We start from the raw sequence: 12,842 nt of genomic DNA, 5'->3' as shown, positions 1-12,842 counted from the left end.
TCCCATGCTTGATTATGGCTAATAACCTAAAGATCTCTGGGAAGAACGGCAATTGGCAAACATCTCCAAGACTCCAAGGTATCAGCTAGAACCAGGCAAATCAACAATTAGAATTGCCAATTATTCGGCAGCTCAGAAGCCGTTTGATCCAGAAAGTAATTGGACAGTGCATCACCAGAAAATCAAATTCTCTAAGGATTAAGGTACACGGATACAGTGTATAGAGAAAAATGTATATATAATTGAAAGTTTTTGAAACAGTTGATATTTGGCTACAAATTATGATGTGTAGTATATACGCATAAAAAATGGTCTTATATTAAACTCTGTAAAGACAATAGCATTCATCTTGTGTATTTGTCGTTAATTTATGATTTATGTGAAGTAAACGGTGATGAAAAGGAAAATGTGTTACAGTTATATAAAAGCACTAAGGCTTTCAAAACCGAATCGGACAGTGAACCGGTCGGGGATTCGGTTCCTGGGTCAAACAGTTCAACTGTTCAAATCGAATGGATGGCCCATTCTGACAAAAAATAAAAAAATAAATAAAAAATACAAAACAGCCAAACAGATGGTTCGAACGATTTGACTGCCTGGGTCAGTGATTTGCTGACAAAGTCAACAGTTTTTGACAAAATAACAGTTTTGGGGTAAAACGGAACCGGTCATTCCCAGTTTTTCAGTCCGACCATCTAGTCCGGTCCAGTTTTGAAAACCATGTAAAGCACTCAATAATCCAGTGTCGGAAGAGTCGATGAATCATTTTTGCGGAGTAAAACCTGTCTACCATGAGCATCCAAGGTGAAGGATCAATACCTTCCAAGTTCCAACCCAATTCATCGGCCAAGGTTTGAATGGATTGATGATATTTTTTTTTTTATCTGGAATACGTTCTACCTGGAAATAATGGCTCAAAAATGATAAGATCCAAAAGCACAATGGAGCTAAGTCAGCACTCGGCAATTAGCACCTGATTGACTGGCCCCAATCCAAGGTCCCCACTCTCACTGTTGCCATCTAAAATATAGCTTTGAATTATAATAATGCCATATCCATACGTAAGAATCAAGATCATGTACCTTAAAATGTTTTATTGACCTCACCAAACTGCATCTCAAATTTGATCCCTGTAACCCTGTTCGAGCATACCCATCAGATGAAGAACATGATACACAATAAGAAGACTGAAGAATCCATTCACCATACACAAGGAACAGGGAGCTCCCTTTTATTGATTGAAAGACTGTTGGCGGCTCTTTAACAAAATTACACAAGTCAATCACTTCGTTAACTAACATTCACAAGAAAACTCAGCCCCTCCAGCCTGAAAATCCCAAAAGAATCACACATTTACCTTAACCCCTACCCCCGGTTAACTAACCTATGGGATGGAAGCACCACCCAAAAAAATGGTGTGTGTGTGTAAAGCCTCAACTGCTTGTGGTCTTTTAAACCAACACGCAAAGACGCAGAGGCAATGGTACTTGGTGCTGATGGTGTCAATCTCTTGTTTACTTGACATTACTTGCACTGACTCAAATGTGAATTCCAATCATCAAGATGGCTTGCCATTGTCTCTGCAAACTTCCTTGCTTGAGGGCCAGGCCTCACAATATTGACATCACCCCATTTTGAGCATGGATCTGTCCACCAGCTCCTCTTGCCGGTGCACCATGCACCAGGGGCAGGGCGTCTATGCCCACGCATAAGGATCTTTTCATCAACCATGTCCAGCACTGGATCATCTTTTTGAAACTGTCTTGCAAAAGCAGCTCCACTCTGCACCATCAAGTCAAAATCGGAAGTGTTGAGGAAGTGGGGTTCCATCTTGGGAGGGTTGTCCCAGATCATGAATCTCAGGTCACTATTAACAGTGGTATTCTGGAATTCTGGTGAATTGCAAATGACAGAATGAAAATAGCCTTCTTCGGATAAAGCTACATTTGTAAAATACATAAGAAGTGACCGGGGAAGGTTATCCCAACCAAAAACACAGAATTCTAGGAATGGTCGGCTCAGAATAACCCACGGGGATCCTGTTGGATGAGAAAGGCAGATATATCACCATGAAAAAAATACACCTTCATAATTTTTTTAATCGATATACTTCACAAATGTTTAAAGCAAATGTCAAGTAGCACATACCTGTAAAAAATCTAAAAGCTTCAGGTGTTGGCCGCTTTTCTGAAGCATGAAAAATTTTATTTCCCCTCCGGGCCAAGTAAATTCCTGGGTCCACCACAATTGGCTGAACCCTCTGGTACCTGAGAAAACATGAGCTGTAAATACCAACATTATCAAAAAAGATAGCCAAAATAAGTATCAAGAATTAGAAAAGAGGGTACACATACTCTTTCCACCCAAGATCACTAGTGTGATCAATGAAATTGAGGTCCCTCCTAACGGTAGAGAATACATGGAACAAATCTGAAAGAAGAAAACAAAATGCTTAAGTGGTTAAGCATACCATTGGGAAATATGAGCATATAAACTTTGAAATGAGCAAATGCAATTAAAAAGAACAATGAAAATTATCCAGATGTCATTAGATTCCCATGTCATAACATTGGTAAAGATAAATGAGAGCTCACAAGATACAAGAAGTACCATGGTTTAATATTCTGGAAGAATTCTAAGAAAATCCTGAAAATTTCAGGTGTGTTTGTTTCAGATGAAATTTCAGAATCTTTCCTGAAATTTCAGGATTTCATAAAATCGGCAGGCAGTGTTTTCAGAATTTACAATTGAAGTATATAATGGGCTTGAAGATGATGGACTTTAGAATTTAGGTTGGTACTCTAATTTATTTCTATAGAATCTGGCGACTAGCTTGAACAACAAGCGAGCTTGACAGAGAAAATTGCAGCCTTAAGATAGACTAGGTAGACTTGTAGCCATGATAGTTAATGGCATAAAAGGATGGAAAGGTGGCCTCCTTCAGGCTGAGAAACAAGTTCCTATGTAGAAGATTTCAAAGTCATTCAACTTCTCTAAATGATCCAACTAGCTGAGTTGGATATATTATCATAAAATACAGATACAAGGATGCAACTAGGCTATCCATCATAAAAATGATGCAACTTGGCTGGCCTGAAAACCAATCAAAGTCCGAACCTTCCAAGTTCCAACTAAAGAGAAGAGCCAACCTGAAAACCAACCAGTATTTTCCTATTTGATAGCTCCCCTTTGGTTATGACACACTGACTCTCAAAGTCATGCCATTTCATTCTGAAAATTGATACTCTAATATCTAAATCAAACACTTCAATGCTGAAGCTTAAGTCCAAACCAAGGTCTGATAATGCAACCCAATATACTTGGTTGAAACCAGTCGAATTAGCATTTTTACCAGGTAACATAATTTGAGATCTAAAGCCAAGCATATTATGACCTTGGATAAGTGTGCTGTGCTTGAGGTTTGGTTCCAGTTTACCTAAGTCCTAAACCCAAGCCCAACCCTTTTAACCAATAAAATGAAGTTGTAACCTGAAGCCTTGGCTATGTAGCACAAGTTGAGCATAGAAGCCCATTCTACTTTGAAAAATTTTCCCCATTTAATTTCCAATCTTCAATCACAATCTTTGACAGCTCTGGTACTACTTACTGCAAGCAACGAACTAGGGTAAACACTTTTATATGTCATATCCCCAACAGAAGAACCAAAATGCATTAATAAAGATTTCCTTCTCTAACTATAAGAGGAAAAGATAGTTTACCTCCGTCCTGCATCCAATAAGAAAGAGAACTTCACTTTCAAGTTTATAGAATGGATGACATCCTTCTCTAACTATAAGAGGGCAAGATAGTTTACCTCTGTCCTGCATCCAATACGAAAGCGAACTTCACTTTCAAGTTTATAGAATGGATCACAATTAGATTCCTTATAATATGGCCAATGTCACAATGTATGACTCAAGCTCAAAGTACCTCCTCACTACTATCATTCACATCCTTTTTGGCCTCTCATCCTCCTAAAGCCTTTAATACGCATTACCAGTCGCTTCTGCAGTTCTGCCTATGGCTTTTAACACCGAACATGGCAATAACAATAAAAATGATCTCAAATGAATCAACCAGATACCACTGCCCTGATCCCCCAATGGAGATAAGCTTGTCAATGAATCGTAAACTTGGCCTCGAGAACTAAAACCAAAGTACAGATAAGGGAAGCCAAATTCCATATTGATCTTGAAAGGTATGCAGAAGATGGCATCATTCAAACTTCCTTAAGTTAGATATCTTAGGCTTGATCAATAAAATACAATCTAAACTAAGATTGAAGGAAAAAGACGTAACCCAGTTCTCAAGAAAATCAAGTATCATTTAAAAGAACAGTGAGAAATCAATCAATCTCGAAATAAGATCAGTAAGAGGACTATAACTATTAACGGAGAAAATAGTAGCATACCGTCCTGAGTAAGCAACGGGTAATCCGCAACACTCAAAGTGATGAACCAATCCCAACCACTATCAACCTTCAAAAGAATTGCAGCAGCACGAAGCGTAGCAGCAATGTTGGAAGACCCCATATATGTAGCAGCATCTGGCTTCCCTAAAACATCAACATTCCCAAAAGCTTGGATAGCCGGGACGGCCCGGACAGCAACCGCAAGCTGCCGCAGCTCCCTGTAGGAAGCGTCCGTCCCAAGATGGAGAAGGTATCGGTTCCGAGGGTGGTAGACGGCCAGCAGCAACCGCAAGATTCGGTCTTTATGCCCTCTCCCTCCAGAGATGTAATACGCGAAAGCCGGCGGGTAAGAAGCACCATATCGAACTGAAGAGGCGAAAGGCGAATACAAGCTAAAAGGTGGCGATCCACTGAAACTGGAAATCGCAGAGAGCAAAAATAGAAAAGAAACGAAAGCGGCAGAGAAGAGAGCAAGAAGCCATTTCTTCTCAGCTGCTGCCATGGAGGTCCGATTTGCTGCAGGGGCATCGAAATGAGGCTAGAATTAGTTCCAAAAATCGCATCTCCAGTTGGCACGAATCGGCCAATTCCCAGATCTCCTGATCTCTCTCGCGTTTCTTCCTAGGTTTTGCAGTGTAGCCATACAAAGAACACCATTACTAACGAACCGAGACAAAAATAAACAAATAAATAAATAAACTGCAGGGATCACTGTCTGAAGCTCCTTGATCCAGTAATGGTGGAAATAGACAGGGAGGAATAGGGGTAGGGTTAGGGTTTGGAAATGCTGATACAATGAGATTTGATATCGTGGGAATTTCAAGCTGGATTCTTTCTCTGTCTTTGTTTCTGTTGGATGAGAAGATGAGAACACAACACAGGGGAAGAAGTCGGAAGTCGGAAGTTGGAAATGGAAAAAATACTTTTTGATTTTGTCGCTTGTTCGTCATTTCGTATAATCCTAAATATTAAATGCACGTTTTTTTTTTTAATAAAAATATAAATGGGTAACTTGCACAGACCCCCTTGGTCTGACAAAGACGAAGACCCTGCCCTTTTTTTACGATAAAGGCCTCCTGAACTTTTACATTGCGACAAATGCCCTTTGAACGTTAAGTCATAAATGGAAAATCATTAAATTACCAAAATACCCCACTGGATTTTTTGAAATTTCTTTTTTTTTTACCATTCTCTCTTAAAACATAGCTGGCCCAAAAATACCTTTAATCTAACTATCCGTTCACCACAGCCACAAGTTCTTATGATATCTGGGGGGCTAAAGGCAGTGACGATGTAGATGATGTCGGTGGTCTCTGTGACTTCTCTGCCGGCATACTTGCGTTTTCAGACTCAGAGATATCAGTTTTTTTCTCCATCTCCGTTCCTATACTTTTTGTCATATATCACTAAAACCCTTCAAGCTAGAATGGTTCAGCACTCAGCTGAGCAGTCTCCGTACTCAAAGTGAGAATTGAGAAAGCTTGCTTTGATTGCTTCCTTCCCAGTTCCCACCTCCCTCTCCCCCTTCACCTGAAATGTCAACATACATTCAATAAAAATTTGTACTGGTTTGTAAACAGGAAAACAGTGAAACAAGGTAACGACAATCGACGTGAGAGAAGAAATAGGGTATTCCAGGGGGGAGAAGCATCGAGTGAGGTGTCACCTCACCTTTAAAACAAGGGAATATATAACCCAAACCAGCTGACGAGCAATGCAAGCACATACGAATGTCGACTGAATGAGGTGTTCACAGAACTCTGTCACCCTCTGCGGTTGCAGATCCATTGTCTGTATCGTAGCTCTCTTTCCACAGGGTTGTTCTCTGACGGCTATTTGACTGCCCTCGAGGCTTGAGCTCTTGAGGCACTAGACCAGCTGCTGTTACCGGCACTGGAACCATTGACGCTGAAAGGAGCGTATGGTCTCGGGATCTTGCAGCTGCTGCTCCTTGCTGCATTCGTTCTCCTTGAAGAGCTTCACGGCGCGTTGTTTGCGCTGCTGCACCGGAAGAACTACCTTTCTTTGTAAGCACTGAGGGGTTTTAGAGCTTAGGTGGATATCGAACTTGTTCTCGTCGGCGGATGACAATGGGTCCGGGCCTGCGTGACACCTCTGCACGGACTGCGAGTGCTGCTGTTAGTTCTGTTTAGGAGTGGGGCATTTGGAGGCTAGGCGATGGAAACCTCCATATGACAAAGAAGAACCCACCGGAGGCATGAACCTGAAGCTCACTTCCCTTACCCGTGGCCTCCGATGAGGAGGTGGAGCTCCTCCGGTTGCCGTGTTGGCGGTGCTGGTTGTAATCTGCTGCTGCTCATGGGTCGATGTACAAGCTTCGGCCATGACTTCATTCATTTTTCCTCGTGAGATAAATTAAGCACTAGGGTCGGCAGTGAACCGAGGAAGAAGAAGATGGGTCGATTCTGGGTTCCTTTTGAAATGTACAGAGATTTCAAAAGTAACGATTAACGGAGGGGTGTTTAAGTAATTTGACCATTTAGAAAATTTTAAACAGTCAAATAAGAATTTTTTCGAAATAAACTAACGGAACATTAACGGAGGGGTGTTTAAGTAACGATAAAAGTTCAGAAAATTTTTGTCGCTAATTAAAATTCAGGACGTATGATAAGAATTTTTGTCGCTAATTAACGGAGGGAGTATCTGTCACTGACCCCATAGTCCAGGGGTCCGTGTAATTTACCCTAATTGAGACGGAAGGTACGGATGACGGAACTCACACAAACGGGATTGATGTGGGCCGGGCGGATATTCACCGCGAGCGCCGAACAGCGATTATCTTGTATTTTCACATAGTCAATTGGCTAAATTATAAGGGTAATTTAAGATTTTTCCTTTTTTAATTTGGAAATAAAAGGCGACGCGTAATAATATACGTTACTTCCACCAGTGTACACTGTGCACTGTTCAGGACGCGGTTGATTTGGAATAATTTATTGGTTCTTATCAGCAATTATTCATTCATTGATTAAATTATTAATTTATGATATTCCAAATCAACCGCGTTGATGACAAGACATTTCCTTATGTCGTTGATATATAAAAAACCCCCGACTTCTAACAGAATTTTGCCAAGGATAAAAGTGTAAAAACTGAATACAGTGGTGTGAACGCAAGTTTGTTCAAATGGAAGCAAGGGTGAAACGCATTTTATGCTGCTTCGGGTTTGGGTTTTGGGCCAGACCATTCAAATAGAAGATGCGGATTCAAGCCTCACAATGGATTCTCATAACTTTGGAGAAAGATTTATTAGATTGTTGCTGAAGAATGTTATACTATGTTCAAGAAAAATGAATTACGGCCCTATAGGAGCATAAAGTGCGTGATTCAATATATAAAGAAAAAGAAAAAGCGGATGCAATTTTGCATTCACAAATTTTCAGTGTAAATTGATTGCAAAAAAGCACGAACATCAAGAGTAAAACCCGGTTTGAAGTGCAAATCGGATTCGATTCTACATTTCGTTTTATAAAACTTGGTTTCTCCATTTGCATTCTCTTCTTACCAAATGCAACTTACCTTGACTTTTTGATACCTTGTAAGATATATAAATTTATAAGAAGCCTAATTCCATTACGTCACATTTAGTGACCATAAAAAAGAAGTGGTTCACCTGCATTAATACAAAATTAACCTTAACCAACTACTCAATCTTATTAAATAATTTTTGTATGACAAAGATATCATTTCTTTCTCCCATTTTTCATTCATTCATTTCACAGCATGTCAATGGTTCACTTCACCTTCTGATTTGTTACTGAGAAATAGCTTTTCAGCTTTGGCCTTTGCCTCTAGATCAATGAAATAATTTTGGTATGTTGGTTTAGGAAAAAAAAAAAGATGAAGAGAGGTGTGCTATAGAAGTCTTGTAGAGATTATTTGTCTTTTTAGGCTATGTTTGGTTTGAAGGAAAATGTAGAGAAAGGAAGGGAAAGGTAGGGAAACCTTTACAACCCTTATATTGGTTTTCTTGGGTTTCTCTTCCTTTCCCTACCTTTTCCTTCAAATCAAACATGGCCTTAATGTTTGGTAAGAATGCAGATGTTGAATTGAAGTGAATTTGCACTCCCTTTGGTTTTGTAGGTATTTGGTAAAAATATATTTATGTATTAAAAAGTAACTTTAAAAAAAAAAATTACATTCAAAATAGGGCAAAATTTGCTTCCAAAAAATGGATACAATTTTTTTTTTCTCTCAAAATTCATGGTTGTATCCATCACATTAAATATATTTACTAAGAATAAAAATTTCTCATAATGCAAAACCAAAACCATATTTGCATTTTCATGAATCGAGCACATTTGCATTTGCACTCTTACTGTTTAGGAAGAATGTCACCAACACTAACACCTTGTTAGTGTAAGGCTATGTTTGGTTTGAAGAAAAAGGTAGGAAAAGGAAGGGAAAGATAGGAAAACCAATACAGTGGTTGTAAAGGTTTCCCTTCCTTTCCCTATATTTTCCTTCAAACCAAACATAGCCTAAGTGATGCATGAACACTTGTTCAATTGATGAACTTTTGTTTTGATCGTTCTTCGATCACCCATATGCACGAAATTCTAAATAGGAACGCAAGCCAAAATTAAGGACGCAACTTGTGTTATATTGGATTGATAAATTTAAGATTGTAATTTGGGTAGGCCTAACCCAAAGTCTGGACCGACTCAGCCTGCAATTTTATATAAATTCGGTTTGGATTTTTGATCCTTGGCCTGGGCCTGGGTCCAAAGGTTTGGCCGTTTTGGCTTTATAATTTTTGGGCTAAGTTTGGGCCTAGTCATTAGGTAGCTTTAACCTGACTCCAAGTTCAATCCAACCTTATCCCAACCTAAGCCCAACTTGACTATATACATGCATTTACATGAAATTTTAGTGGGAATTGATGACCGACATGACTCCATCGCTGGCCTAAATTTCAATGCAGATTGGGCCTGGATTGGATAGATTGGGTTTGACCTCAGGCTCAAGCCTGAGTTGAACACGACAATTAAGATTGTTCAAATTTGGCAACATGCATTCATAGTCAAAAAACAACTATCAGATACAGATTTTTGAACATTAAACTTGAATTGCTAATGAGGAGAAGTAGAACATGACACCATGCACCAAAGCTCCATTTTCTATTCCCATTGTGTTTTGGGTTAAGGTGATTTCATGAGGAGAAAAAGGAACCAAGCTTTCTTCCACAATGGGGATGGTTGTTGGGTTGGATTGAGCGCATATTCGATCAGTAGATTGCATTGCACATCAACCCATCGACTAACTACCCGCGCCCATTAAAAAACACATTCTATTATCATGCTACAACAACCTATTACAGAAAAAAAAAAAAAAAAACCACTAATTCACCTACTTCAACAAGTCGATCAAATGATTTTTTTTTCTTTAAATTGAAAAATATCAGTTCCACGATTTTGTTTTCAACTAACCCAATCATAATTTCTAATCTGAATGATGGAATTTTTATTACACATTACAGCGTTGCACATGAGGCTCATTGGTTACTATAGAGAGCCCTCACAGCCCTCACAGTCCAGCATTTCTTTGAAAATGAGAGAGAGAGATTGTTTTTGCTCGTTCATCGTAGGTATAGAGGATGAAAATTTTAGGTTTTTTTTTTTTTTTTTTGATAACTTAGGAAGAGGGTTTACACAGAACAAGGGGTGGTATGTCCTAAAAAATCCAAACAATTAATAATAACAAATTGAAAATTTGACCGAAACCAAAGGTACTAGTTTAGTTTCGATAAACCAATATAGAAAACTAACAATTAATCGAACCAACCTGATGGAGTGCAATCCGGCCGGTCTTAGTTGTCAACAATTTCGCCTCTGAGCTGGAGCGGCGGGGAGCCTGAAACGGGAAAGATGAGGGAACTCCGGGGGGAACCCGGTGAGATAACTCCAAAGCTCAAGCTAGTATTCTCTCAAAGGCAAAGTATAAACCAGATGTCGCAAAGTTCATATACCTTGTTGTTGGGGGTAGGGGGCCTTTTATAACCACTTCGCGCACTCGCTCCGAAGCCCTTGTCAAGTCGGGTATGATTACCCTTGCATCTGTCAGTTCGGGTGTCGTCCTTTCTGCTGGGACAGAATTGTCACTGCCTTTTGTCGGAACCGTCTCTGTAACTGGAGATGGCGGTGTAAGGAGGCGGTGGCAGGTGGTCGTTTGGAGTGCGGTCGTCAAGCGTCAGATCCCAAGTTAGTCAGGTGCGCCGCCCTTGGGTACAGACTTCCTTGGTGTCAGGCATAGTACGGTTTGTTTGGTTTTGGTGTCCTGAGGGCGATGTGGTGGACTGGTGAGCGAGGCGAAGTCTTGAGTTCGGAGGTATGTCCTATATTGCTATAGGGCAGGCCAGTTCGGTGAAGTGTGTCCCGAACTGCCAAGGCAGGCCAGTCCGGCGAGGTGTATACCGAACTGTTATAAGGCATGCCAGTTCAACGAGGTGTGTTCCGAACTGTTACAAGGCAAGCCAGTTCGGCGAGGTATGTCCCGAACTGTTACATGCAGGCCAGTTCGGATTACTGTCTGGTTTGGGGCCGAAGGGTGAGTTCGGGCTCCTAGTAGGGAGTTCAGACCGCTGGTAGGGGAGTTTGGTCAGCCGGTTTCTCCCCTTGGTGCTTGCGCCTTAGGCGTGCTTTTGTGCCGAGCTGTTGCCTTTGCCACGTGTTGCGTAACTGTGAGGTTGGGCCAAATCTTCCTTCATCAATTGCCCCCCACTCCTCGCGCCAAGGGTCTTGCCCTGGCGCGGGGAGTTTTGCGAGGTGGTAGGTGGATTTGTCCCGTTCTTCGAATCTTGACTGTGCGAGGTGCTTTGCCAGGGTTCTCCGATTTTTTGGAGCGTCCGAAAAGGTGGGAGACGTGCCTACTGCTTATGAATATTGACGGACGTGGCAGCGTGCATTTATTTTAAATTTCAAAAAATCGCGCCACTGGGACGTGACAACGGGTCTTTTAATTTTGAAAAAAGCGCGCCACTGCCGTTTTGAGGAGACGTGTGCTGGCAGTTGTCAGTTGCAGAGACGTGTGCGGCGTGTTGTCGGTTTTCAAAAGACGTGCACCGGTGAGTCGTCGGTTTCAAAAAGACGTGTGTTGACGTTTCGCTCTTTTCGGAAAGACGTGCGCCAATGACGTCTCAATCTCAGGGGACGTGCGGTCGGCGCGAATGCGGGCCGTCGGATTTGGCTTTGATCTGCACTGTGGTTCTTGGTTACTGTAGCTATAAATAGTAGGGGACCCCAGTTGATTTGTCACTTCTGCAGTTTGCTTCTTGAGCCCGCATCCAACTTTTCAGCTCGCATCCAGGCCTTTCAATTCGCATCTAGGCTTGTTACTTCTTCTTCAAGGTTTTTGGCTTGTTCTAGTCTCCGCAGTCTTCAAAACTTTCTTCCGGTGAGTACCTTCCTGAATCCACATCTTCTCTTCGATGTCTAGCTTTGATAGCTCAGACGATTCTTCAAGTAGGACTGATGTAGGTTCTACGAACTGAGCCGTAGCCCCTGACTACTTTAGTGATCCTGAGGTGGAACTTGGGGATGACTTCGAACTCGTAGGCCAAGCCGCTTCGGGCAGTTTGGTGTCTACCTCTCATCGAGGTCAGATGCTAGACAGGTTTGGTCCTTCGACCATGATGCCTGAGGGCCTCCAATCTCTACTTATTTCTTACAATCTGCCTGGGGGGTATACCTATTTCATTCCTTCGGGTAGTTTTCCTTGGGAACACGGTCCTAATGAGATCGTGATTTTTCAAGAGCAGCTCGCTGTGGGGCTGCGACTGCCTTTCCACCCACTTCTCGTCGAGGTCATAAACCACTTCAGCGTTATCATTGGCCATCTTCATCTGAACTCTATTCGGAACCTGATGTGGACAGTCTCCCTTTTTTGCGAACATAACTTCTCTTTAGACTTGGAGATATTCTCCTCTATCTTAATGCTCAAGAAACAAGCGGGTTCTCTTCCTGGGGGAAGACGGACGTATTACCTGTCTCCTCGCCCGGGCTTTAAGCTTCTGCATGAACTTCCTAACAAGGTCATGGCGTGGAAGTGGGACTACTTCGGGGTGCGAAGTGCACAAGGGTGGCATTTTCAGACAGGGTGGGGTGAGGCCGCTCCTGATTTTGGTGTCACTCTCGATAAAGAGACGGTGAAGGGCCTCCGGCAATGGGCACGACAATGTTTGAAGTGCCATCAGTACTTAACGGAGGCCAAGCTTATTGCAGCCGGCCTGAGTTAGTGTAGGTTTCTAGCTCAGAGGTTTCTTGCTTGCTTTGTTCCTTCGTTTTTTCTGATGTCAAACTCTTTTCTGCAGGTGTGATGGACGCAGAGAGGACTCGTGGGGGGCGCTTGTTCCAAGGCATGAAGAGAAGGAAGCAGGTCGCCAAGCGAACTCGTACCGAGCTGGCCCCGGATG

The 12,842-nt window shown here is 41.8% G+C and overlaps 1 protein-coding gene across 1 annotated transcript; it reads right to left on the bottom strand.

The window, feature by feature from the left end:
* Positions 1-1,206: 1,206 nt before the first annotated feature.
* LOC148863795 (beta-glucuronosyltransferase GlcAT14A-like) lies at positions 1,207-5,387 on the bottom strand. Its single transcript, XM_088981088.1, has 4 exons — positions 4,412-5,387; positions 2,355-2,430; positions 2,149-2,267; positions 1,207-2,039 (listed from the first exon to the last, which is right to left on the bottom strand). Exons 1-4 carry the CDS (start codon positions 4,911-4,913, stop codon positions 1,525-1,527), a joined length of 1,212 nt encoding a protein of 403 aa, XP_088837214.1. The 5' UTR covers positions 4,914-5,387; the 3' UTR covers positions 1,207-1,524.
* Positions 5,388-12,842: the final 7,455 nt, after the last annotated feature.

This window comes from Nelumbo lutea, chromosome 3 (genome assembly GCF_056320005.1).
Source record: "Nelumbo lutea isolate HS-2025 chromosome 3, American lotus-T2T, whole genome shotgun sequence".
Taxonomy (NCBI): domain Eukaryota; kingdom Viridiplantae; phylum Streptophyta; class Magnoliopsida; order Proteales; family Nelumbonaceae; genus Nelumbo; species Nelumbo lutea.
The sequence above is the reverse complement of the archived record's forward strand: the minus strand, read 5'-3'. Positions and strand labels throughout refer to the sequence as shown.